The sequence below is a fragment of the Osmerus mordax genome, chromosome 6 (assembly GCF_038355195.1).
Source record: "Osmerus mordax isolate fOsmMor3 chromosome 6, fOsmMor3.pri, whole genome shotgun sequence".
In the NCBI taxonomy this organism is placed as follows: domain Eukaryota; kingdom Metazoa; phylum Chordata; class Actinopteri; order Osmeriformes; family Osmeridae; genus Osmerus; species Osmerus mordax.
The window spans coordinates 15704518-15731845 of record NC_090055.1 but is presented as its reverse complement, the minus strand read 5'-3'; the positions used below and the strand labels follow the sequence as shown (position 1 = coordinate 15731845).

At 47.2% G+C, this 27328-nt stretch overlaps 2 protein-coding genes across 3 annotated transcripts in view; both read right to left on the bottom strand.

Annotated features, from left to right (window-relative positions):
• Window positions 1-113: 113 nt before the first annotated feature.
• Window positions 114-15002, bottom strand: nacad (NAC alpha domain containing). Its single transcript, XM_067238107.1, has 10 exons — window positions 14903-15002; window positions 11142-11428; window positions 5192-10865; window positions 4808-5047; window positions 1841-1929; window positions 1595-1663; window positions 1355-1501; window positions 936-1067; window positions 503-625; window positions 114-249 (listed from the first exon to the last, which is right to left on the bottom strand). Exons 1-10 carry the CDS (start codon window positions 14985-14987, stop codon window positions 235-237), a joined length of 6861 nt encoding a protein of 2286 aa, XP_067094208.1. The 5' UTR covers window positions 14988-15002; the 3' UTR covers window positions 114-234.
• A 1795-nt stretch (window positions 15003-16797) lies between these two features.
• tbrg4 (transforming growth factor beta regulator 4) overlaps window positions 16798-27328 on the bottom strand; it is a 34139-nt gene continuing 23608 nt past the window's right edge. For both annotated transcript variants that reach the window (XM_067238818.1, XM_067238819.1), the window contains exons 3-11: window positions 24483-24800; window positions 23416-23590; window positions 23153-23310; window positions 22890-22997; window positions 22608-22752; window positions 18924-19169; window positions 18635-18746; window positions 18428-18542; window positions 16798-17793 (exon numbers count right to left, since the gene is read on the bottom strand). In XM_067238818.1, coding sequence (XP_067094919.1) covers window positions 17692-17793; window positions 18428-18542; window positions 18635-18746; window positions 18924-19169; window positions 22608-22752; window positions 22890-22997; window positions 23153-23310; window positions 23416-23590; window positions 24483-24800 — 1479 coding nt within the window. In that variant the 3' untranslated portion in view covers window positions 16798-17691. The remainder of the gene's footprint in view (window positions 17794-18427; window positions 18543-18634; window positions 18747-18923; window positions 19170-22607; window positions 22753-22889; window positions 22998-23152; window positions 23311-23415; window positions 23591-24482; window positions 24801-27328) is intronic.

Sequence of the window (27328 nt, the reverse complement as noted above, 5' to 3'; positions counted from 1 at the left end):
GGGATAGCTGAGTCTTCTGTATGACTGTACCAGTACAATACTAGATCCTTTCAGAGTATAAACGCAGAGACCCATAGAGACAGAGACAGACCCAGTTACAGTTCACTCAGGGGTGGTTATAACAGATTTTATTGAGCAGGTACTGAGGATGCAACATAGTAGCGATAGAGAAGAGTAGGCTTGAGAGTCTTGGATGGATGGGTAGGGGTGGGGCTGGGAGGTTCTCCTCTCCTCTCACATGGTCAGTTCCTAGGGAGAGGAAGTGAAGAGAGAAGGGGGAGGTGGACAGAGAGAGATCGACGTGTTAGTACTATTTGAAGGGGGGTGGAATGAGACGGGCTTAGTGAAACACAACATAACATTGACTTGGTATTGGAGTGGTTTTTGGTTTGTGTGAAGTCTTCACTGCTCCCTAATGGACAGAGTGGGTACTGACGATGGACTTGAACTCCCTTCCCCTTTCTTTATACATATGCTCCCTCTCTCCACTCCCTCTCCTCACCATGATAGCATTGACAATGTCGTTCTTGTTGTGTTTCAGAGCTTTGACGGCTTTGGCCCGCGACACATTGGCCTGAGCCATCACCAGCTCAATATCCCTCTGTTCCAGAGTTCCCTCATCCTGCTGAGAAACAGACAGAGAGAAGGGGAAGAGAGGAGATAAAAAAGGGGGAGGGAATAATTTTTTTCATTATTGAAAGTAGTAGTAGCTACGTTTTCTTCATGTTTAATTTTCAACTTTGCTCAACATTCTTCCTCTTCTCATTATTACTATAATTGTTATCATTACAATGTCATTGTTGCTTTGTCAATATTTACAAATGTGTTTCATGCCAAGAAAGCTTTTTCTGAAGTGAAAGAGAGAGAGACGGGTAAGACTGCAGACTAGCATATACTTATTAGAATATCTAGTCAGTGTTGACGTTTTGAAATACCTCTTCCTCCTCCTCGCTCTCCTCTTTGATGGTGAGGCTGGGGGGGGCAGGGGGAGCCAGGGGGGAAGGGGCCACGGGCACCTTAAACTTCTCTGCTGCGGCCTTGTGAACCTGCTGAGACAGGTCCTCTATCTATGGGAGGGGAGGAGAGAGAGGGATGACGGAGAGAGAGTGGGCACAGGTAGAAAAGAGAGCAAGGGGGGAGAGTGAGAAGTCACTTTGGGCTGTTAACACAGTGTTCAGCAACAGATAGGAAAATAAAGACAAAGAGAGACAGCAACAGAGAAGAGAGGTAGAAACAGACAGATCGATATATATATATAGAGAGAGAGAGAGAGAGAGAGAGAGAGAGAGAGAGAGAGAGAGAGAGAGAGAGAGAGAGAGAGAGAGAGAGAGAGAGAGAATATGGCAGAGGTCACCTTGGCCTCTCCAAACACAATGTAGATGTCAGATGCTGGGCTTTTGAACACGTCTGGTCTGCTGATGACGAACAGGATGCTCTTAGACTTCCTTATGGTGATCCTGGTTATACCGTGAACTGGCTTCAGACCAAGCTTAGACATGGCCTACACACAGAAACACACACAGTATTTTATGTACATGATTGTGTTGTGAGCTGTGTGTTTGATTAGCTCTCTGCTTGGCTGTTAAGGTCTGACCTTGCGGGCTTTCTTCTCGCTGCGGCTCTGTTTGGGTCTGTTCATCGCCTCCTCAGCAGCAGACATGGACTGAAAGAGAGAGAGAGACTGAATAAAAGACAGTATCAGAGTTGATTATCAAGAGAAAAAAGCACACAAAACAGGAATTTTAAAAGTATCATATAGAAACGGGTTGACCCTTTTGTAACTGTGTTTTGTGATGAGGGCTGAGAGAGACTTGTCCTTCCCCACAGAACATGCACTCACCTGGGGCTCAGAGGGTCTCACTGGCACCCAACCTGGTTCCTCCCGCTCTGGTACTGACCCTTCACTCTCCGACTCGTTACAGGAGCCCACTGTGAGCACACAAGCGCACGCACGCACACACATTACCAACAAAGACCTGCATCACATTTTCCTTACCATCGTAACTAATTACTATGAGTCAGATGGGGTACGGAGCTCGCAGCTCGTTAGTTGAAGAGCTGTTGATCAGAGAGCTCTTTAATCTACACCTGACCACTACAGGGTGAGTGTCGCCTCAAAGACAGCGTCACACAGAAATTGACATCTAACTGAAGTTAATCATTAAATAGTCCAACAGTGTTGATTTACTGAAAATGGTCCTTTCTGGTTTGGGCTGAACAGCTGATTTACAATGTATGATTCTTTTGAGATAATATATTATAATTCAATGTGTTCCATGCTGTGGAAGAGGGGAACACTGCTGTCATATTCAGAATGTGATAGCAAAACAATAGTTTATGATTATATATGAATAACTATAAATATTAAAGTGGAAATAATAGAAGAAAATAGAAACTACGGTGGCCCTGAAGTGCAAAACACCCCCACTAATTCGAGTACATCCCCCCCAAATAAAAAGCACTCCTATGGAAGCAAATCAGTGACATAATGTTTTGAATTTTAAAATTAAATACTTAATATTGAAATGTAAACAACACCGAATTCACGTATGAATATATATTTCAATGTTAAAAAAAAATCAGATCAAAAAATTCAAGGCTCGAGCTGAAAAATTTCAAGCTTAAAATTTTTCGGCTCAAATTTGATAGGTAAATTTTTTGGGGGCTGGAATTTTTTAAGATAAAAAATTTTTTGGCTCGAATTTGAGCAACCTGAATTTTATTTTACATTGAAAAATATTCATATGAGAATTTGGTGTTTGTCTAAATTTCAATATGAAGTATTCAATGCCTTTTAAAATTCAAAACATTATGTCACTGATTTGCTTCCATACACTCCCCCCAAATACAAGTAAACTCCACCCACATAGAATGACTTGCTCATCTCCCCCTGAATACATCAGGTGTGTTCAGGGGGACTTCATGCAGCGCCGGCTGCGCCAAATTCGGCTTCCAATTAATTTTCTATTAAACCGGGCGTTGACACTCACGTAGGGCATTGTGGGAAGGCGAGCGGAGCGTTGCAAGTTGGATTTTCTCAACTTTATGTAAATGAGGAGCGTTAAACGCTAGCGTTGGCCAAGCTGATTTGTTTCTTGTTTCTTGTAACATAGCAACCGTTGGTCAGGGTAAACATTTGTAGGTTTCACAGTTTCAAGATGGAGGAGAAACTTATTATGTGAGGCTGGACACCCATTCTACCCACCTCACCTTCCCACAGTACACCACGCTCGGGGGGGTGTCCGACAGGTTAATACAGAGTTGTAGTTCTCTAAGATCACTGTTGTAGTCATGGCCAAGCGTGCAGACTTGGGTTCATGTACTCACGATATTGATCAAAATACTACTTTTACACAACATTTGTGTATATTTTACGAGCGCAAGATTACAGTAGAATACATGTTACGCCACTGGTCACTCAACCAGTCGTTTTTCAGCTGGGCTAGGGAGCTAGCAGTGGCACGGAACAGTCATGTAATGTGACAAGACTGAATTTAAAAGTATAAAAACACTAGCCTGGTCCTACCAGACTCTCAGACATTTCATTTGTACAGAGAGTCTGGGATCGCTCGATTGACAATCTCTAACTTCCTTGAAGGTGGGTACTCTGTTGAAGTTAAAAACTATTGTATCTGCCATAACCAATTGCTAGCATTCGCCTTAGCCAACTCCTTTACCACCAACGGAGCTAGCTGGAAAATCAAACTTTTCCCGAATCCCGTGGGGAGGAGGGCCACAACATCATGGCCACCAAGAAAACTCAGCAAAGATTGTTCTTGCTCCAGCTTTAACTTCTGGATATTCGGCAGTTGTCACAACGGATCGAATGGCTTCGCTCGCATCTTTCTCCGCCGCTATTACTGAACTACAACTCAAACTAGCGAACGATATCAACGTAATCGATCTCCGCCACTCCCTCTGTTTGCTGATTGGACCACCAAAAATGTGGCTGGAAAAAAACGATTAATATCCCGAAAGCCCAGACCTAGTACAGAAGGGAAATGAAAATTTTGCGGAAGTACGTAGGCGGGCAGAGCCAGGCTATAAAAACACACCACTGACAACATCGGCAACCCTGCACCATGCATTATTATTTTAATGTAATCTTTAAATTCAGGCTTGTCACATTACGTAACAGTGTTCTGAACAGAACTGGGTGTGCAGACACATAAGATAAGTTTCTCCTTCATCTTGAAATTGTAAAGCCTAGAAATAAATACCATGACCAACGGTTGCTACGTTACAAGAAACAAGGATCAATCCGATTGGCCAATGCTAGCGTTTAACGCTCCTCTTTTACATAAAGTTGAGAAAATCCAACTTGCAACCTTCCCACAATGCCCTACGCGAGCGTCAACGCCCGGTTTCATTGAAAATGAATTGTAAGCCGACGCCCCGCGCCGCCCGCTCCGCTTAAGTGGACACACAACATTAGACTTTTTGTCTGACTTGAGACGGCGCCGAGGCTAGGTCACTGTGACGTATGTATTCAAAGTACCGTGAGATTGATTAGAGAACTGCCGGCTTTGTAGCCGAGCGCATTTTCTCGAGAGCAACTGCACGGGTTCTAATGACGACACAGCTATTTCAGGACTCACACACGATAACTTTGACGTGTGTTTTGTGTGGAGTTTACTCGTATTGGGGGGGAGTGTTTTCATTTGGGGGATGTACTCGTATTAGTGGATGTGTTTTGCACTTCAGGGCCACCGTAAGAAACAGTACTGTGTAATAGTGATATAGGGAAATATAGCTTGAGACATATACTGATGTATAAGAAATGAAAAAGAGGTTACTATTTACATACAGTTGTTCTTGAAGGACAAGTCAATCTCCTCTGAAATCTTGTAGCTGTGGCTGATTGAACAGCCTGCCTGTCTGTCAGCAAGTGGGTGGGAGATGGAAGGCTGGCTCTCTCTCTGATTGGATGAGCCAGACTCCTTATTTAAATAAGAACTGCCTCTGTTTCCCAAAATCGCTCTGGGTTGAGTCCTGTGACCTTGTCGTTGAGCAGCACTGTCATCCTCACTGTCTGTGTCCACCTCAACTGTGAAAACACAGACACATAATACACACACACACATAACACACACACGTATTACACACATACATTATACACACATTTTATAAGAGGATGAATGTTAGAGTGTTGGGCTTTTGCCCATACAACTAAAGAAAAAACGTAATTCACCTCTTGGCCTCTCCTCCAGACTCCATGACTGGCCTGGTTTAGTCTGCCTGTGGGACTCGAGCTGGGGCATGGGCAAGGGCTGGAGGAAGGTGTGGGGTTGGGGGTCCAGGTCAGGCACTGTGTTTGGGACCCTGTGCTCCTGAGTGGGCTGGGTCAGGCTGGAGGGGGCTAAAGGTGGAGCTAGAGGCAAAGAGACACTTCTGGTGGGTGTGGTAGGTATAGGGGAAGCACTAGAGGGAGTAGAAAGATTGGTGATGCCCTGTTGTCCCTGTATGTTGGTGCATGAGTTTAGGTGTGTGTCTGGTAGGGAGGATTCTGATGGAGAAGTAGGAGGAGCAGGGAGATGTATGGCATCAGTGGAGGGTGGGGCTGGGGGAGGGGAGGAGGGGTGGAGAGGCTGGGACTCCTGTACCAGAAAGGGAACAGTCACCTCTGTCCCCTTCTGAGGGCTAGGGGGAGGAGAGGAAGAGAGTGGTGAGGAGGAGAGAGGGGGAGGGGAGGACGGAAGAAGGGGCGGGGAGGAGGATGGAGAGTGTGTGGAGGTGGAGATGGGAGAGGAGGTGAGTGGGAGAGGGGAAGAGGAGCAAGAAGGAGAAGAGGAGGAGACGAGAGGGGAGGAGGTAGGGGGAGGACAGACAGGGAGAGGGGAAGGAGGAGAGTGTGAGGGTGGAAAGGAAGCTGTGCTCAGCTGTGGAAAAGAGATGTGGCCACTGCCAAAGTTGTTGTCATGTATGTCTTTGCTTCCTGTCTGGCTGTCTGATATGGCCCTGTTATCCAGTACTTCCTGTTTGAGGAAAACAGCAGCATTGCATTTGACAGGGGCAGGATTGGCAAGTTTCAGATTAGGATTGGACTTGGGGCTGGGGTAGAGGTCTGGAACGTAGTCATCAGCACCGGCAGAGTGTCCACCAGAACCGGGCTGGCTGTCCTCTGTTATCTCTGACTCAGCCTCGGGGTAATCCACAGATGTCCTCGGTTGAAATTGTGAGGGGCCAGGTTCACGGAGGGCCTTCTTACCCCTCTTGGCTGTGGCTTTATAGGCTTTGCCAGCCGCCAGGGTGCCATCTGCTTCGGCCTTATTTGGGACAGATAATTCCTTTAGTTCATCAGCAGACCCAGGGCTCGTCTGTGCTGGCCAGTCCAGCTGAGCTGCCCTTTCCCTGCCTCGGGCTCTGCCGTCCTTCCCTCTCCGCCCCGTCTGTGCTGAGACAGGTTTGTCTGTGCTAAGCTCACCCTCTGGGGTGCAACGTTCTGACTGCTCCACTTCTCTCTCAGTTGGAGAGACATTCCGCTTAACTGTCATCTCTCCTCCTTCGAGCCCTCTCTCCTTTCCTCCTTCCATCCTTGTCTCTGTCCCTCTCTCCTCCTCCTCTTTTCCTCCTGAGGTACTAACACCACTGTCCTGTCCTTGATAGGCACCTTTGCTGGTTTTTGTTTGATCCATGCCCCTGTCAGTCACACCACTGATTCTGCCCTCTATGAGACCCTCAGTCTGAAGTCCTTCCTCCTCCTGTTGCTGCTGAATCTTTGCATTCTCTTCTTTGTCCTTGACAGTGGGGAGAGCTTTCTCTAAAGCACCTTTACTTGGCCTGGAGTCTGAGTGTCTGGTTCTGGGGTTGAAGGAACCAAAAGACCCTCCCAGTAGAGACAAGGTTACGTCACTTCCTATTAGTCTGGACATGCTTGTGTCTTTCTGGGTTTCAACCTCTGGCAGTGAGATACTACTGGAACTCTCCGCGGACGGGGAGGCCTGTGTTGTTTCTGATTGGAGCGTTGAGCTTCTTGTGGGTGTCCTTGGCTGATCAGGGAGTGGGGATTGCTCCTCGGTGAGTGGTATGTTAGAGATAGACTCCCTCACACTCACAGTTGCACTCTGAGGCCTTGCCTTCTCTGAGAGGGCATTCAGAGTCACACAGGGGGGCTTTGCCAGGGGGTAGAAGATAGAATCATGGTTGTCAGACTTTTTCCACAAGGGCTGTGTGTCAGTGTTATCACCTTCATGGTCCAGAGTCTGTAGGTTGCTGACATCATCCTCAGGAAACCGGGAACTTCCATCCTCTCCTCCGCCTGCCTCCGAGATCTCCTCGATGGAACTCCAGAGCGACAGGTTGGACTCCAGCCCTTCTCCAGCCAGCTTTACATCTGCCATCTTGTCTGGACGACCACAGAGACTGTTGTTGTCCTCTTCGTCCCCCAACACATCGTCCTCATTGTTCCCTTGAGTGCTGATGTTGGGAGCCACCGGTGTGTGTCCACTTTGTCCATCCATCTCACACAGAAGCACGCTCTCTGCATCCAACTCATATCCCTCCCCCAGAGAGAGGGAGAGGGACTCACCAGCTCCCCAGGCCCCAACACTAGCCCCAGACCTCAGCCCCCTGCCTAACTCCAGGTCTAACCCCAGCCCCATCCCATCAGACCCCCAGGACCCAGCCCCAAGACCAATTTTCCCCTCGGCATCTGTTTCCGAGTTCTCCCTCTTGGGGGAGATGGCCATGGGAGAATGAGGGGAGCCGAGGGCCCCGGGGCCCCCCTCCTCTGCGCTCAGAGTGTTCTCTCGCAAGTTCTCCTGGGCCAGGTCGCAAGGGCAGAGGTCAGGTGTCAGGCCCAGGTTGTCAGGCAAGTCAGTGAGGCCCTCCGGGTAGGTGGACACTGGGATGTTGCTGGAGTTAGAGGTGGGGTCTTTGGGGTAGGAAAGGAGAGGGACCCCCTTGTTTAGGTCATTGGTAGCAGTGGTCTCCTCCTGGCTCACAGAGGAAAAGGTACCCTCAGGGTTCTGACTTTCTGTTGGAGTGTTGCCATTCTTCTGGTCCAGTTCCTTCTCTGTGTCCTCCTTCCTCCCAGACCCCCCCATGGCCACTGCAAAACCACACACAGCCAACTTCTGGGGCCCGGGTGTCACCTTGAACTGTTTCCTGCCCCCAACATGTCTTGGTGTGTGCGATTGAGATGGCCGTGGCTTTATGAGCAAAGTGAAAGAGTCTCCTTCAGTCCGGTTTGTGAGTTCCTCCTCTTGAATGTCAGTGCTCTGTTTGTCCCTTTGTGACTTCATGGAACTCTGGAAGAGCTTCTCCTCCTCTAGCTCTGTTGTAGCTAGCTTGGGCTCAGTAGCAGGGACAGGGGTGGTGTCAGTAGCAGGGGCAGGAGTGGTATCAGTGGCAGGGACATGGGTGGTATCAGTAGCAGGGGCAGGGGTGGTATCAGTAGCAGGTGCAGAATTGGTATCAGTAGCGAGGGCAGGGTTGGTATCAGTAGCAGGGGCAAATGTGGTGTCAGTAGCAGGGTCCGGGGTAGTGTAAATAGCAGGGGCTGGGATGGTATCAGTAGAAGGCGTGGTGTCAGGAACAGGGGTGGGAACTGGTGCAGCAGCAATAGCACAGATTAACATACTGTCAGTAACAGGACCAACAGGGCCAGGGGTAAAGGTGGGGGTGACAGCAGATTTTAGGAGAACAGAAGGAACAGGAGGGTTTGAGGAGCTAGACGAGATCTCCATTTCACTCTCACTGCTGCTGGAACTGTTGGATGACTCTGGACAGGCCGGAGGAGGTTCCACTGGGCTGGGACCTGGAGGACTATTACTTTCAGGTTGGCTCCGTGGAACGTCTGCTTCTCTCGCGGGGCTGGGAGGCCGCAGTTGGGGTTGTGGTTCTGTGGGGTCCAGCAGATCTGGACCTTGGGGCTCCAGGGATTCTGCATGCCTCTCTGTGCTGTAAAGACGCTCGTCTTCCTCACCATTGTAGGAAGCAGAATCAAGGGAGTCGTCTGTTTCGTCATGGAAACAGAAGGACTCGTCCAGACCCTCATTGATGGACGTCTCTGACAGAGAATGAAGGAAGGAGGCAGAGGTGTCCTCTTCTGTGGGGTCCTCCACCAATTTGCCCTCACACTCTTCCTCATCTTCCTCCTCCTCTTCCTCCTCTTCCTCCTCTTCCTCCTTAACTGCTACCTCGACTTTGGCTTCCTTCCCCACTTCTATCTCTGCCCCCCCTTTATCACCATCATCATTTTTGTCATCCTCATCATCGTCGTCATCTTCCACATCTCCTTCCTCCTCTCCAGCTGCGTAGGCGTCAACGTCGTTCCCCTCGTTCCTGCTGTTCCCCTCTCCTCCCTTGTTCTCGTCCTCTGTGGGGAAGAGGGTGATTTCCATGGAGTCTGCCTGGAAGATGAGGCTGGTGTGTAGAGGGAAGGAAAGCAGGGAGGCCGGAATCATCCTCTCATCCTCTGGTCCATCGTGGCTGTAGGCTCCTGGGAAGAGAAGGAAGGGCCCAGGGCTCTCTCCATCCAGACCCTCTGAGGTGTAGGCTTCCAGGGGAAGGCCAGGGAAGTCTGGAAAGAGACTACTAGAAGCCATGTGTGGAGTAACAGGGCTGGAGCTCAGCTCTGGGAGGTCCTCTCCATCCTTCCCCACTAACTGCATCATCTGTAAGTTGAGATCCTGGGAAAAACAGGCCTCTAGCTCCAGCTCTAGGCCTCTTGGCAGGATTGGCTTGTGAAACTCTACCCCCCCAGCTCCAGCCTCTTCCCCTGGGCAGAGAGATCCCTCAGACTCCTCTCCTTCCTCCTGGGAGTCGCTGCTCCGGCCACTGCTGCTCCTCAGTGGAGAGGAGTTCTCAGTAACCCAGCGGGGTCGGCAGCTGCCTTGAGACACCATGATCACCTCCCCTCTCAGCACCTCCTCCTCCTCCAGGATCACGTTCTCTGTCGCCCCCAGGCGCGATCGCATTCCAAAGCTCTCTGACAGAAATGGACGGAAATCTCCTCCCCTCTCTTCCTCCTTTGCCACGCTTCCTTGTCCCCTCTCCTCTGCCACCTCGTCTCCTATCTCAGACAGGGAGCCCACAAAGCATGCAGGCGCTTCTTGGGCATCCTGCCCCTCTTCAGCGAGGAGCAGGTTGGGGGAGGTGGAGGGAGAGGTGGAGGAGGTGTAGGATGAGGTCCAGCTGCCTCCTTCCGCTGTGATGTAGGACCCGGAGGGAGAGGTGAGGGGGGAGCATAGGTCCTCACTGTCTGAGGGGGAGGTGGGGGAGAGGGGGGAGGCAGGGGAGCCAGGATAGGAGCGGTGTTTGAGGTGTGAGGAGCGAGAAACCATCTTGATGGGTGTGGAGGGGGCGGTGTAGTACAGGTCAGGGTCCAGCGACGATGGCACGCCCACTCTTAGTGGATCTACAGGATAGTCTGGTTCGGAGAAGGACAGAGCGACAGGATAGGCCAGCTCAGAAAGGGACAGGGAAGGCACTTCACCCTGGGAGGGAGACAAACCCGCCCCCTGGCTGTCTATCAAGTCAGCTGTGATTGGCTCTGGGGATGGAGGGGGTGCAGGGATGAGAGCGGTGAGGAGAGGGGACAAGAGAGAGGCCGACGGCAGTACAGACCCTCTGTCTTCCTCCTTCTCCTGTTCTATCTGTGGGGTGAGGTCCTGGACACCCTGCCCAGTGTCCAGTTCACACTTCTCTGGGCCTGTAACTCTGGGTTGGGACTCTGAGGAGGTCTTGGGGACCTCCAGAACTAGGCCTCCAAGCATGGAGCTGGTCTGGCTACTCCTTCCAGCCACATGCTTCTTTTTCTGGCTCTCCATGGTTTTGAGTAGCGCCTCCTGGCCCATCACCACCCTTGTGTCCATAGTTTCTGGCTCCTTATAGTCACTTTCCACCTCTGAGCCTGTAAGAACCTAAAGAAGAGAAAGCATCAGGTGAGCAGTTACCAGCTCATTGGCAATTTTTGAGGTTTTATGACAGAGGGCTGTGGGAGCCAAGTTAAATATTACTTTTAAAGGCTAGTTGTTGTCACACAAAAATCAACAGTTTTGATGAGGTACTGCTATCCTCTATGGAATATAAAAACTGTTGAGTAGTGATTGTGTCGTTGACAAATGTGATGTTCTTTCTTATAGAAGGTTACTGTATGTATTGGAATACACATAAGCACCTATACAGTAAACACACACCTTGATTCTTTCCATTTTTACTGGTACACGGCGCCCGCAGGGTCCATGACCCCCAAACTTCCCAGAGAGCCTGGGAATGTTGCCATGGCGATGGTCAGAGCCCTCGGGCTGGGGTCGTGGGGTCGCAGAGGAACTAGGCATGGCTCGGACCAGCCGCGGCCCAAACGGAGAGGTGCATGTTGGGAGCAGTTTTTGAGGTGTGCTAGGGGAGGGGCTAGAACCACTGTCGCTAGGGGTGGAGCCACTGTCACTTGGGGTGGAATCTGTGGAGGGATGCCTGGTCATGTCTGAAAGAAAATACAAAAAACAGAAGAGATGGTTTGAGAGAGAGAGAGAGAGAGAGAGAGAGAGAGAGAGAGAGAGAGAGAGAGAGAGAGAGAGAGAGAGAGAGAGAGAGAGAGAGAGAGAGAGAGAGAGAGAGAGAATTCACAAAGAGCAGAGAAAGATATAAAGAAAGTCTGTATAAACACTTCTGATCCTTGATTATCTGTAGTTTCTACACACACTATTTGTATATCCCTTTGGATAAAAGCGTCTTCTGAATAAATCAAATGCAAAAACGTAATGAGTGTATCAAAGAGATGAAACCCCATTGCAAAAGAATAGGTCTCCTGTCACTTCAGTCCTTTCATGTCTCTCCTTGAACCTTACTCTACCTCCCACACACTGACACTCTAATGCCATTGAAATGTCACACAGCATCAAACAGTTCAGTCCACTACCAGAACCTAGCACACATCTAGAGGACTCTTGTCCTCACTCTCTGTCGGTCTGTCTGTCCCTCTACATAATGATTAGACTCTCAGATTAGCCAGATGCTTTTAGTGAATTACTGTGTCTGAGTCAAGCAAAAACACACACAGACACACGTACACACACACATCTCTGTCACTCTGTCTCCCAACCTCTCTCTTTCTTTCTCTCTACCACACCATCCACTCCACATGTCAACATGAATGAGCGATCACTGGGAGCAAATGAAAGGAATGAGCACTGAAATGGAGGCAAAGGGGAGGAGCGAGAGGAGTGGCCGGATCAGTCAGGAGATTTTCCATCATCAGAGTAAGCTCCATAGCTTCAAAACGCTTCAGTTTCACTTCATAAAATATCCTCACAGTTAGCATTTTCCACAAAAGTGACCCAGAAAGATGTGAAGCTCTGTGACATGTACAGTGATCGTACAGTGTCCTGTACAGACACCCTGGTATACGGGAAGACACACACTGAGAACAGGCCTCAATTATTCTACTGAACATAACCATCCCACACTGACTTCAGTTCACAAGTTGATTGTCCATTATTGTATTCTGAGACCAGCCACATACACACACACACACAGACTGCCAGTAATCCAGATATCACTTACTAATGGACCCTGTTTTCCACAACCCCCACCTCCTCTCTCACTCCTTCCTTCCCTTTCTTTGCCCGTCCATCGTTTTCTCTCTGTCTCCCCGCTTCTTTTGCTTCTTCTGGATCTTTATAATCCTCCATTTAACCCTATCTGTCCTCTAATTCCATCAATCTCTGCCATCTTTCTCTTTCTTTATCTCCCTGTTTCCTTCCTCTATCTCTGTAGCTAACCTCTATGCAGTTGTAGCCGCCACACTGTCTCCATCATGGCCCCAATAACAACCCTTTGCAGTGTGTACATGTGTGTATGTGTGTTCGGTCTCGCTTGGGGGTTACATTTACATTGTCATTTAGCAGACGCTGTTATCCAGAGCGACTTACAGTAAGTACAGGGACATTCCCCCGAAGCAAGTAGGGTGAAGTGCCTTGCCCAAGGACACAATGTCATTTGGCACGGCCAGGAATCTAACCAGCAACCTTCTGATTACTAGCCCGATTCCCTAACCACTCAGCCACCTGACTCCTTTGTTCATTGTAGTGCTGTTGCTGACTCATGTTAATAGGCTAAGCCCTCTGTAAGTGCACACAAATATTCACACACACATTTGTTTATCACCAACACTAAAACGTGGGTAATAGAGGAGAGGTCAAGTGAAATTGCAAGTCTTCCTACTGAGATAAAAATACTTGTTTTGCAACCTAACTAATCTACAGTCTGACCCCAAAAGTCACAGCACAAAATCCAGCACTCTCATTTAACATTTTAAGCTAAATGTGTCCCTGCATCTTCTTCTAAATATCCAACATACCCCCAAGCATGCATGGTAAACACAGAAGCAACCCTTCTTCTTGCAAAGTCCCCTGCCAATTGCATATAGAAGAGCATGCTGCGGCAGACTGGAGCTGTGTCACACATGCATGCCCCACAGGGAGCCTCTATTTCAGCCCCCACTCCAGGAGAGTCCCAGGCCCAGAGGCGAGCTCCAGGGACCAATGGCCTCATATCCTAAGCCTTATTTGTGTCTGTCTATTTAAATGGTAAAATCCTTTCTCTCCCTCTTTCATTATACCATAGTTTAGAATATTGTACACTGGGAGAATTGTGATTTGTGGAAGAAATTAAAAATAGTTGCTCTTGGAGAAGTGGGGTAATACGTTACTCTAACTGGTGGTCAGGATTAAACAAATAAAGCAGTTTGATAATTGATTCAAGTGCAACTAAGTTAACTGATACAGGTGCAAATATATATAATAAAATTATCTTTGATTGTACCTTAACAGTAACAGTCTTGGTTTCCTTAATACATAAACATAATTTGGACAGTAACTTTCCAGTTCCCACTGTGTGTGAGTCACAATGACGGAATATAAAACTGCAGTCTGTGAAACACACAAAATTCCTTGTTCTAAACAGAAAAACACTCGTCTCCCCTCATCCTTTCTCCCATCCTGTCTTTTCCTCCTACCTCTCCCTCTTTCCTCTGTCCCTCTGTCTGTTACTTTCTCCTTCAACAGGGCATAAGAACACCCATCATCCCCCTTTCAGCCCTCTGTCCCTCAATATTTTTACTGTAAGACATATACTTTCATCCCTTTTTCCTTCCCTCTCTCTCTCTTTACTTTCACCCACTTTCCCTATCTTGTTGTATCAGTTTCATACACAACCAAGGTTGAACAGCAGTCCATAACAGTGAAACCAAGTCTCATTCTAAAAACCAAACATTCAGATTTGTTCTGACAGCTCCACAGCCAGGTGGCTGGCTGTAGCCCTGTATTCTGTACAGTGCTGCTGATGCTGCTCTCCAGCAGGGAGACATTCTGCTCCTGGCTCCTGCAGTGTAGAGTGGCGTGGTTGCTGTGTCACGGTCCAGATGAGACTGGGGAAGGGAAAAGAAGGGAAGGGAGGATTCGCTCCCCCTGCCCTCAGGAGCATGTACGGCCGCGGAGGGGGTGGGATAGGATAGGACTGGGACTAAGGCACAAGCATGTAAAGTACATATGTGGTGACGGAGGGGGACATGTATTAGGTTATATGGCGTGATGGCTGTTGTGGGATTTAGGGATGGGGTGTGGTTTGTAAATAAAATGACGGGTTGAGGCCATGTTGAGAAAAGCGTGCAGTTAAAAAACATGGTACACAGGAAAAAAGGCAGGTAGGCAGACAGGCAGACAGACAGGCAGACAGAGATGCAGACAGGAGAGACATTCAGACATGATGTAGATCATCTAATTTCTCCTCCTTATCTACTCCCCACATAGTAATTCAAGCAAGGATCTATTTCCGTCACTAACAGCTCTATTGTGCTCATCCTGTCTTCCTCTCTGTCCTTATCTCTCTCTACTCTTCTCTCTCCTCCTGTTTTCCTGACCCTGTCCTTCCATCTCCTGTCCTCTCCCTGTGGTCCTACCTGGTCCAGGAATCCCTGTCTCCTCGGCTCCCCGCTCCGGGTCTCTCGCTGTGGGGACAGATCTGTACGTACTCTCCCCTGGCATGCTTCTCTCTGGCTCTCTCTGGCTCTGACGCAACAATAAACCACGCAGCCGGAACAGTCAAGGTGAACATGGAGAGGGAGAGAGGGAATGAGGGAGAGAGAAAGAGAGAGAGGGGAGAGAGAAAGAAGGAGGGGGCTAAATGCTTAGCGACCCAGCACTCAGATCTTCCCCTGCAGCACGTGTCAATGTGTGTGTGTGAGAGAGAGAGGGAGGGACAGTGAGAGAGAGAGACAGTCTCTCTCTGTGTGGTGCAGTAAAGCAGAGCTGTGATGATGCTGTTGTTGCTTTTGCGGGTGTGTGTGCCTCACGATGCAATGTTTGAGTGTGTACGTTTGTGTGTGTAGAATCTGAGAAAGGGCTGCAGTATTCACTCTCATTACTTTGCTCCTGTCCCCTCTTTGTTGCCACCCCCCACCTCCAACCCGCTCCCTCCTTCTCCCCCTCCCTTTCTCCCAGACATTGGCTCTATCCTCAGAGATGATGTCAGCAGATTTCAGCTGCTGTCTCTGTGATGCCCCCGATTCTACAGGAGACGGCATTGTAGAAAATTGAGAAAACAAGGGAAGGGTGGAATAGAAAAGAAAGAAAAGAGACAAAAAGAAGACGAGGATAAAACCGTCTACATTACATCCTTTTCCACTTTTCCCCCAGGGGGGTCAGAAAGCACTTAGCCAGACCCCCTCCCCCACCCCAGAGCATCTGCCTATTCTCTCCACCTCCTCTACTGTCTCATCCCTTGTTCCTAGACTGCCATTTCAGTCTTCTCTGAGCCTCAGTCACAAGGAGGCGGGGAGAGAAGATGAGAGGGGGCGAGGGATGCGATCATCCCCGATAGTTTCCATGGCAATGCCAAGCTTCCCACGGTCGGGGCGTCGGGGCATTAAGGCTGTCCTGAGCCAGCTCGGCAGAAAGAAAATGTACCTCCCTCTAGCGCTGAAGATGCTGACAGCCTCACTACTCCACAAATGACAGCTCAAATGACATGGCAGCCAATCGGCATCACACTGAAGAATAATGGTCTCCCCTTGCCTTCTTTTCTTTCATTCCCTTTTTTTTACTGATGGAAAATAGTTATTCCACCAGATATTAGGCTAAGGCCCTTCAAATCAATAGGGGGGGGGGGGGGGGCTGGTGGGGGGAGCTGGCTAGGCTTGGGGGGGAGGGGGGATCTGCTACTGAGAAGGCTAACCTATCAGTCAATCAGTCCATTAGCAGAGCCTTTGCGGGAACCGTTCTGCAGCGGAATTGTTCCGTGGTAGGCTGACTTGTACAGCCGATGTACTGACCATTTTGTGACCTCACAAAAACATGGATTCTATTTGTGTTTATCAATGTTTGGATGCCATCTTTGTTTCTCCCTCTCACATTCTCACCCACAGCTTGAATGTGCTCAGTGTGATTCTGCTTTCTCAGAAGATCCTACTCCACTGTCCTCCCTCCCTGTTCTCCCTCCAACATCTGTTCTCTGCCACCCTCCAACTGTCCACTCCTACGCCACCACACCCACCACCCTCTCCGCCCACCCACACACACACCTCAGCCGCCCATCTTTCTTACATCAGCCATGCTAATGTCCCGTAGTAAAAAGATGTATTGGTCTGGGATATGGAAAGTAGTGTGTGTGGGTGTCTGTTTGTGTATGTGACCTACGTTGCCTTAGTACTTGGTAATGACCAGGTGGACACACTGCATGCCATACCTCCTTAAACACACGAGTGAACCAGGGGGGAAAGATGTTGTTCTGTTATAAGCCAATGAGTAAGAAGTCCCACTTGCAGCACAAACAAATCACCTTCAGATAGAGACAGGATGCCACAAAATTTGTCATCTTTATTAGCATGGGCGTGAGCTACAACACTTTGCAAGACTGACCACAGACTGTACAGTCAGATTTAAAGCTTTTCCTGTGTGTGTGTGTGGACCAACCACCTAATGGAATACGGATATGTGGTTGCGAGTCCACCGTCTTGTACCACTTTAGTTATTCATTAGCGGTTGTTTGCATGTGGTGTGCCACGCAATATCGTGCTCTGTCTGAATATCACACTACTGTCTAGATGACACACTTCATGCTACCTCACACTGCACATTCTTACATACAAACCCCAAACTGGCAAGACACACCCTCAAACACACTAAGAACATTAATAGGTGCACACACACACATAATCCTGAAAACATGTCAATATTAGGGGTCTTTTTTTTTTACAGGATTAAAAATAAAAAAGTTTTTTAATCTAACATCACAAGTGTCAGTGATATTTAGTTAATCAATTCACAAGTCATATAAAGCTCAACATTCATGGCGTTGATTCTATGATACCCACCATGCGCTTTGCTCCAAGGCCAGAATGTCACTTGGGGACACATCTCTTTAGTAACAAAAGACGACTTTTCTTTGATAAAGAACTCTTGTATTCTTCCTTTGTCATTCTTTCTCTGTTTCTCTCTCTCTCTCTCTCTCGCTCACTCACTCTCTTTCTCAGAACTCTCATGTGGCATCTCCATAGTAACAGAGAAAGCCCCACGCATCACCAAGGGAACAGAGGTAGAACAAGTGCTTTGGATGCCGTCTTGGATGCATGACCAGACTTATTAGTACTTAAATTTAATTTTGTGTGTGTGTGTGTACACAATATGTGTATGTTCAGTGTTGGGTGTGGCTCCGGCTAAGTCCATTGTGCAATTCATTGGTCAGGTCAGGTCATTTAGCCATGTCCTCTGCCACAGCCTTCCCTATCTTATCCTTCAAGTACGCCACTTTCTGTCTATCAGACTTTAGCTCCACCCACTCATAGTACGGCACCTGGGGAGGGACAAAAGGGACTGGTTTAAGAGCAAGAACAAAAGTACACAAGCATCATCACCATGCATCTCTATTCCTAGGTGTGACTGTCCGGCGTCGATCAATACCTTCAGCCCCTCCAGCGATACAAAATCCAGTAGAGATTTGTCCCAGGTAGATTCAATAACCTAGTTTACCCAGTGTGCATCACTGTACACCGTCAAACTCGAGGCCTTGGAGTAACATCATAGGCTAAGGAGATTGGCCTAGATGAGACAGAGAGCTAGGATTGGCCTAGATGAGTTGGAGCTGCCGCTGTTTTCACCCCCCCTGCTTCGGTCTGAATGGCAAGCCTATTTATAACCAGGGGCACCAGCTTGGTCTGGTACACAGTGTCACACTATATGAGCCAACCTGGAAACCCTGTACAGATCAGCATTGGGGCAATGTGGTTTGCATAGGGCAGCATTAGCATTGAGGCTAACTAGTCTGCATAGGGGCAGCATTTGCATTGAGGCTTTGTGTTTTGCATAGGGCAGCATTAGCATTGGGGCTAAGTAGTCAGCATAGGACAGCATTAGCAATGAGTTTAACAAGCCTGCATAGGGCAGCAGTAGCCTTGAGGCTAACTAATATAACACCCTCCCTGCCACACCTGCACAATGATGAAGCCATCCAGTTGCAAATGCCGTTTCATCATGGTGAAGCGCCCCAGCAGGTCTTTACTTCTGGAGCCAAAGTGAGGGAACTCCCAGGCCAGGAACGCCAATCTGATAGAGAAATACAGAGGCAGAAAAGTTGAAATAAATAGATATTTCAAGAGTCTGACGCTGAAGAGGGATATCTCCCCAGCCACACTCACCTCCGTGCCCCAATAGGTAGCAGTTTGTTCCCTCCTCCAGCGGGCAGGTGAGGAGCAGTCAACCCCACAAGGTCCACTGGCTTGTTCTCACTGTCAACAACCATCTCACCATCTTGGAATAATGATGCATGATAAATACAGCCATTAAAATAACATAACATATTTCAATACAAATAAAAGGACAACTCAATTGCAAAAGTATTGGAGTGACAGATTTTTGTCATTGCGTAGCCTCATGTTGGAACTAATCGAGGTGTGTGAGACAACATATGCTCCATGACCTCCTCACCTATGGTCCAGCCGTGCACAGTGCTGACCCCAGTACGCAAAGCCTCTGGCCTCTCCCCCACCAGGGCCTCTAGTGCCCCCTTCAGCCCACTCTGCAGAGGCGAGAGGCGGCTGGCTGCAGGGGGGGGGGGCGGCCCGGGGGGTTGTAAGGAAACAGTCTTTGCCGAGTCTGGATGCTCTAACTGAAGTGTAGCAGCGATGTGAAGGAGCTTCAGACGATAGTTTACTACCCTGGACGGACTTCCCTCTGCAGACGTGTTTCAGTGTGAGAGAAAAAGTGAAAGAAAATAGAAGATGAAGAAGAAAAGGACAACAGAGAGAAGAAAGAGGCAGACCGTGTAAGAAAAACTAAAAGTACAGTGACATAGGCCACCACGTTTCTGTGAGAATCCCAAGTACACCAAAGTCATAGTGAAACTAAAGACAGAGTGAACCAAGGCAGGCTGCCCTCTACTGATCAGTATGTACAGGGTTCTTGCAGGTTTCAGTAAGTCAAATTTAAGACCTTTTTGAGACATTTTAAGACCATAAAGATTGACATTTAAGACCTACACGACACATTACCCCAAAAAATATTCACATCAAAGAAATTCTGAAAAAAACATTTAAATGAATTCAGTCATTGAAAAACCATACATTTAATTTACAGATAAAACAATCACATTAGTAATTTTTGAATATTTTTTGGGCAAAGTTTGCAGCGAGCCTTGTACCTGGAGCTGGGTACCGCTTGTAACCAACAGCGGAAATCGCTGTGATCTAGCCATGTCTCGTTGAAAGTACACTTTCCCATTTTCCACACGTAGCCGAACTTTAACAAACTCTGAGGAAGCGCAGACGTATTTCGCGGGCAGATATTGCATTTATAACAGGATTTGTAGTTTTATCACCGTGTACGTACCAACACCAATATCCCCCAGAAAGAACTACAACACACCGAACCAACGTTCTGCTGGTTTCGTTTGTAGAGCTCCGCTTTGTGGGCTGCGACTCAATACTTTTTTGCTACTTTGTCATAACTTTCTGCGGCCAGCGGTTCTGGAAATGAACGAGGGTAAAACCTTTTTTAGACCTGACTAAATGAAATTTAAGACCTCGGATGAAAATCTGGCCGTTTTTAAGACGTTTTAAGGCCTTAAATTGAAAGTTCCGAATTTAAGACTTTTTAAGACCCCGCGGGAACCCTGTATGTAGGATCCTCTATGTTCACAATCTGAAGATTGACTTAAAATCAAACTGAAGTCTGGGTATGTGTGCTGCTTACCTGGGACATCCATGTGTTGTTTGACTTGTGTTTATTGGCCAATTTGTTATGGCATTCAGTGTTTACCATACATTGATTTATTTGTGACGGCCCGCTACAATAAAAGTTATTTTATTAGATACATTTTTTAACTGTTTAACATGGCAAAAAAAATAATTGGAGAGCTGGGCACAGCGCATTGATACACACAGCTCCTTCTGGCCCCGCTCACGTTCTCTCTCTCTCTACAACGGACCAGTCAGTGAATAGCCCCCTCTCTCCGCACATGCTTTTGATTCAGAACATGAGTGGGAGGAACTGCTTTTTCCCTCAGACAAGACGGCAGGAGAATCAATCCAGAGTTTACGAACGGTTAGGCCCGATCCTAATGTCCACCCTAACAGACTCATGGACTTTGAGGCGCGTTCTCGCCAAGTCTGTAAGGGCTTAGGGCTGTCCCACTGTCAAATCGTCAAGTGCGCGAGGGCTCTATTGCAGACATTTTGAACCCTTTATGCACCCTTTTTGTAAGTCAGTATTTTTGCAGACTTTGGCTAAGGTAATTGCCTACAATTCACAGTGTTGTGATGTGAAACCATAGACTGTATATAAAGATGGACATAGTCATAGTAACATCACCCATTGGTTTGTGAAAGCCTCGATTTTTGCACTTCCAAAAAAAAATACAAAAAATAAAATAAAAATAAAATGCACATCCGGGTCGCCATCTTAGCTGATTTTTGGAACCAGAAGTGACCATATTTGGACGAGAGGGAGAAGTTGTGAAGGGGCGAAGGACGGGTCCATGGGCAGGTCTGACTGAGAAGCCACCTCGCTAATGGCCTTTCTCCTCTACTTGCCTCTATGCACCTGGCTAGTAAACTGTGCGAAGTCACTACAAACATCATCAGCTTCCATCAAGAAGACCTCCCTTGTCCAAACGGGCTGTCAATCACAAAGACTGGATCTGTCAATTAAGCCAGCCATACCCCCAAATATACTGATCTTTGAGGCCTAATATCTACCTAATTATCAAATTATTTTTAGATGGACTAAGACACTGCTAAGAAGAAGTGAATCTAGCTAATTACAACATAATGAATTGTGGATTTTTTGGGGGGAGTCAATTAGAGTTTTTTGGAGCCAGCCCCTGGCAACCATTGGCGGTATCGCACTTTACGCAACTTCCACATTGGCATTCATTTTTCAGCCCCGGAGGTTGCCCCTTGCGTGAAACACGTGGGTTACCATACCAAAGAAAGCCCGGTAACGAGAGAAAAGTCCCGCTGTTGTGTCCCCAGATGCACCCCCGCCTGGAAAAGCACCCCCTTGCGGGAGCGCATGTACAAACCACTCGAATCAAAAAGTTTACGATTTTGTGTTGATAGCAATCAAACAGAGGGGAGACAGCTGTCTTATATTGTAATTTTTGGATAAGCGAATAGAAGAGAAGAACGTCAGCACCACGACATCGCATTCTGAGGAAATATACCCCAGCTATGATTACGGAAGGAAATGTAGTTTGTTTAGCAGGTTCAAAGTATTTCACATGGCTGTTTTGACCGTAGGTCTAGGCTACGAAAACAACAGCCTTCTTATCCAGAATATCAGCTGTCCTGAAAACGGACCAAAGGTTCACATGCCTATAGCCTACAAAAGACAAGTACTAAAACATCTATATGTATCAACATCAAAGTAAATGTTCTCACCATCAAATCCTTTTTAAGATAGGAAATATTACTCTTACTGTCAATGAAATCAATGAAAGAATTATAATCCCCTTCCTACCATGGACTATTCTGTTTTCAAACCTGCCAAACCTATACACATTAAATGTACCTAATTCTGGGGTAAAAGGGAAGAAACATATGCGGGTGGAAGGCTTTGTTTTCCATTTGATGTACATGCTAACTTTGACTAGGAAAGTGTCACATGCATGACACGTACTCTGGTTACTCATACTAGTCTCCTCAATATACAGCAAGAATAATTTGATGCTGGGATATACAGAACTGAAATTACAGGGGGGTGCATTGCATGGCAGGGCTGTATTGTCTTGCCACGCAATGCACCCCATGTAATGTGGCACTTTCCTTGTCAGAGTTAGCAGGGGGTGCATTTCTATGTAAGTCTGTATGTACGCTCACATTAGACCGATACTAGAACCTAGGTTTGGGCTAAGCCCCTAATGTTTACAATGTCTTTCTCCCCCCCTGCCTACCACCACAAATATAATCTACTTATTTGGGAAACACTGTGGCATGGTATGTATGAGTGATCTAAGAGTGATCTAATCATGTGCTGGCTGTATGGGAGAGGGCTGAGGGGGGTAGGGTGTGTGTGTGTGTGTGTGTGTGTGTGTGTGTGTGTGTGTGTGTGTGTGTGTGTGTGTGTGTGTGTGTGTGTGTGTGTGTGTGTGTGTGTGTGTGTGTGTGTGAGTACCTGAGAGTTTGGTTAGGTGTGGGTGCTGTGTGAAGCTAGTGAAGTACTGTGGTCGGGACTGCTGCAGAACACACATAGACCACAGCACATCTGTCTGGAGGTGGGGTTCCAGGCCTGAGAAGCTGCTGTCCAGGGCAGAGTGGACCTACACACATACAGGGATGCAAATGAGGAAAATTAAGGCTGTCTAGAGGCCACAATATGTGCACTACTGTTGAGAGTTGACATAAAGGGATAGCTACTGTTAACAGTTCAACATTATCACCTTCTCAAAATTGTTACCTTGTCGTAGAACTCCCATTTGCTTGCCTGGAAGCCAAGCTTGGCCAATGACATGATTAGATTACAGAGCTGTAAAGTGTTATAGGTCTGATTGTTCACAATGTAGTGCTGGGAAAGGAGCAAGAGAAAAAAAGATTAATGCTACATGTAATCTGGGTCTGAACACCTCATTGATATGCATTAGCTCACCGACCTAAAGCCAAAGTAGCCAGAACTGGTGGACACAGGTGGACAGCTGTAACTCTTTTGTCTCTGGGACTCACCTCTGTGAAGGCCTCAAACAGAGGCAGATGAAGCCACTTGAGGAAGGCCAGAGACTTGGCACAGCGGGTGACATCGACAGAGCTGAGCTCAGGCACCCTGGGTAACAGTTCCGACGCCATCCGCTGGAACACCTGGGTGTGGTTGAAGTTAAGCTTCCCTGATGGACCAGGAGAGAAACTATTTATAGTATTATGTATTTTGACTTCAGAGACAGGAGGGATATACTCAGATTGTGAGTGTCCAGGTGTGTGTGTGTGTGTACCATAAGCAAAAGCCATGTCCAGCAGTAGGGGCGTGTTGAGGTCGGGGGAGGGTTTCTGTAGGAGGTGATAAGATAGGGCTCGGAGCAGGGGGACAGACCTTCGACTCTGAGAGGCCATTGCCAAACACATCCTGCGGATGTCCTCAGCACTGAACCCCTCCATCAGCTCCAGTGCCTGAATGGGACAGAGGGAGAGGATGGAGAGATGAGGGGAGCAAGAGGAGGAAAGGTGAAAGGCAAAAACACATCATTGGTACAGTGGCACAATGGTTCTATGGTGGGGTAACCAGGTGAGGGAGTTAAGTGAGGGGTCAAGTGATTAGATATTGACTTGACACGTGGCGGTCACAAATAATGATTTCTGTATTACTTTTATAATGTTAAAGTAGTTGCATAACCATAAGTTAGTTCTTTGTAAGATGTGACTCGAAAATGTCTGGGACATTAGTGTAAGTCCGAGGTCACAATGTTACCAAAGTGTATACTTAACGAGGAAAATAGGAGGAACGTCAAGGCCATTTCTATGAACTATTTAAGACTAAACAAAAGTCTAGTCTGTCAAGTACCATGAATGCGGTGTCTTCTGTCTGTGCTTATGAAGGCTATGTTTATTGTCACCACGTGACATTTCTTGTGAGAGTAAAACCTCCCATATTGTGATACTATTTAACTGCCCTTCATTCCTGTATTCATTGTCCAGTCTTCTGAGATGCTCAACCTGAGAATATCAGACAACTGCACCTTATAGATCTGTAATAAATGCTTAAGATTTTGTCTTGAACTTTTATTTGGCAATTTACTTAATTGACTTATACTTTCATAACATAGGGTAAAACAAGAGACCTCTTCACACGTACACTAGCACTTTTTTGCCATTGTAGTTCCAAATATTTCTAGGGTAGATTGTCTATTCTCTCCCACAGCATGGCATAGCAATGGTGGTCCTGCTTTGGCCATGATAATCGACACGAGTTAACAAGTGAGGTAAGGCATGGTTTTGGGAGGGGATTTTATTACACGCACTTATCTGGTGAGCTACCAGGGCGACCAATTTTTACGTGTGTTACCTTGTCCTCCAGTCTGCCCATGAGAGCAGGGGACAGATGTCCTGCTCTGGCCATCAGAGTGCTGACCGTTCTCGGGTCGGAGATCTCAGCCCAGCGCAGCTCCAGATGTTTCAGCGCCGCGCTAACTATCTTCTCCGGCTGGCCTTTCCGCCCCGTGCCCCAGTCCACCAAGTAAGCCAGCTGCTTGTAGGCGAGTCTGCGTATCCGCCACAGCACCTCTGTCTGGACAGAGCGAACCACCGCAGCCCCGGGAGGGATGTTCAGGGCGGTCAGAGACCGCAGGACTGAGACAAGGGTGCCGTTCCACACCGTACCGATCTAGGTGGAAAAACAAGATCACAGGGAAAAAAAGAAATGAATAAACCCAGCTAAGGCTATGAAATATGACCAAAATCTCATATCTTGATATCGATCGACAACGATACCACGATATAGAACATTTCCTGTAAATTCAATGAATAAATAGTTCATATAAAATAACCACACAGAGTGGCTAATTTCGTATTTTCTCTTATTTATTATATATTCAACAAATAAAAAGTATTTATTGATATTTATTTTTCTCAAAATGTTGACCATTTTGGTCACATATGCACACATTTCACATACACATACAGATACACATTTCATCCCGAAATTGTATCTGTACAACCTCAAATATTTGGGAGTGTAGCGGACTACTTGTACATAATTCACGGGACAAGTTCAAGTGGACACTGCACCTTTAAGGTTGCAGTGAGCTCTGGACTATGTTGTGGGTAGCTAGCTAGGTTTTCTGTTAAAAAAGTAATGGCTGTTTATCAATCCACGTTTTCTCCGTTCTTGTGTTCTTGCAAACTCGTTTTACATCATATTTCATAGCCAAGTACGGTTCCAATCCAAAGAACCAAGTCACCAAGACCGCCAAAAATACCCAGAAGTGTTCTTGATCCGCCCCCTTTATCGAGGATGCATCATGGTAACTTGGCCAGCAAGAACGCATATGATTTCCCAGAATTCTTTGCAAGATGTCAGGAGAGGCCATAGACACATACAAGTAGACACAGCAAGGGTTCTCTTTCAAGATGCCGTCCCCATTCATTTCTATGAAGTTGCTCTGGATAAAAGCGTCTGCTAAATGCATAAATGTAAATGTATGAAAAGTGCTCAATGGCGCAGTGAGGCAAGCGAGAGCGCGAAACGGACCGCGCCATCTTTCCAGTTCCGGCCTGTCCGGTCTTGCGCAGAACAGTGGCTCGCCTTGTTCCTAGCACCGAGCAGACCCCCACCCCTTGCCCCTCGGCTTGAAGCAACAGCCCCAGTGGATGTAGGTGGTATGGCATTTATGGTTAGGCACCCGGCTCTTCCGGTCGTTTTTATTCTATTAACTCCAGTCAACATTTACAAAACTATCTCCCCCAATAATTTTTTTATTAATTAGTTTTCTGCAATTTTTATTAATTGCAGAAAACTGTCAGAATGTGGTACAAGTCCGATCAAAAAGCAGTGTAGCATTCCCGGCTGAACAGATGCGATTCACTCTCAATAACTGATGTTAAAGAAGAATTTATTTTCCAAAAAAAACACCTTCCAAAACACCGTAAGAGCTTGTGCCCTTCATCAGCCAGGAGCTAAGAGGTAGAAATCAACTCGTTTGTAGTTATATTCAGTCTGCAACCGTAAATTCGTCTCGCTTTACTCACTGGTAGCATTTAATGGTGTGTCACATGAAAAGTGCGCCAACATATACAAAGCGTGCGCCCGCTGAACTTCCTTTCACGGACTTCAAAATAAAAGCATGTCAGATAAGTAACAGATGCTGTTGTAAAACAAATAAATACAATGTAAATATTGAGAATTCAGCGAGAGACGGCCCACTTCAGAGATAGGGAGATTTAATGGTCTTTTACACTCCCACCAAATCATGAGTGATTTGTACAACGTTAAGTATAAATTACGAATGATTTTCAAATAAAAAATTAACCTTTAACTCAGAAACAGACGTAAAGCGTCCATACTATGGTGAATGAATATTAGAATCTAAGTAATATGATGAAAAGGATATACTTGGTTGTTCTCAGAAGCAGCTAGATAGTCTCTAGCAACAGGACCAGCTTCTGAACTGGGCGTTCAATGACAGACAGCTTGTTGAGTCTATGACCATCCTTTCCCAGATTCCGGTCACCAAGGCATACCTTGACTCGTCTCACAAGCCCGTCTTTATCTGTAGTAGTCTCGGTAACTCTGGCCAGCCGGCACTCATTTCTGGGCAGATCTTCAGCCTTTTCCATGAGAATGTCTCCCACTCGCAGGTTTCTCTTTGCTGTATGCCAGCGCTGCCTGATGGCAATGTTAGATAGATACTCCTTACGCCAACGACTCCAAAACTGCTCTGCAAGGTACTGAACATGACGCCACCTTTTCCTTGCATAAATGTCTTCTCTGACGAACTTGCCTGGAGGTGGTAGTGCTGGAATGGATTTCATAGTGAGCAGGTTATTTGGGGTGAGAGGTGCAAGGCTCTTGGGGTCGTTTAAGTTGTCAACTGAGAGTGGTCTACTGTTAACAATCGCCATAGCTTCATAGAAAAATGTCCGCAGTGATGCAGCGTCCAGTCTGTCAGAGGACTGTGAGAGAGTTGAGCGAAGAACATTTCTCACTGTTCTGATTTGTCTCTCCCATACCCCACCTGCATGACTTGAATGGGGTGCATTTAGGACAAAGTCACACTGCTTCTCAACTAAGAACACTGTCAGACGATTAGTGTCAATTTCCTTTAGAGCATTTCTCAGTTTATTCTTTGCTCCTACAAAGTTGGTGCCCTGGTCGCATTTGATTTGGCGCACTGCTCCCCGTAATGCAACAAA

Excerpts from the sequence above, each read along its gene's own strand:
- nacad (XM_067238107.1), bottom strand. The coding sequence starts at position 14,987 with ATGCCAGGGGAGAGTACGTACAGATCTGTCCCCACAGCGAGAGACCCG. Across the intron at positions 10,866-11,141 it reads TAAAAATGGAAAGAATCAAG|GTTCTTACAGGCTCAGAGGT; the intron begins GTGTGTGTTTAC and ends TCTCTTCTTTAG. Across the intron at positions 1,930-4,807 it reads CTTGTCCTTCAAGAACAACT|TGGGCTCCTGTAACGAGTCG; the intron begins GTATGTAAATAG and ends GTGTGCTCACAG.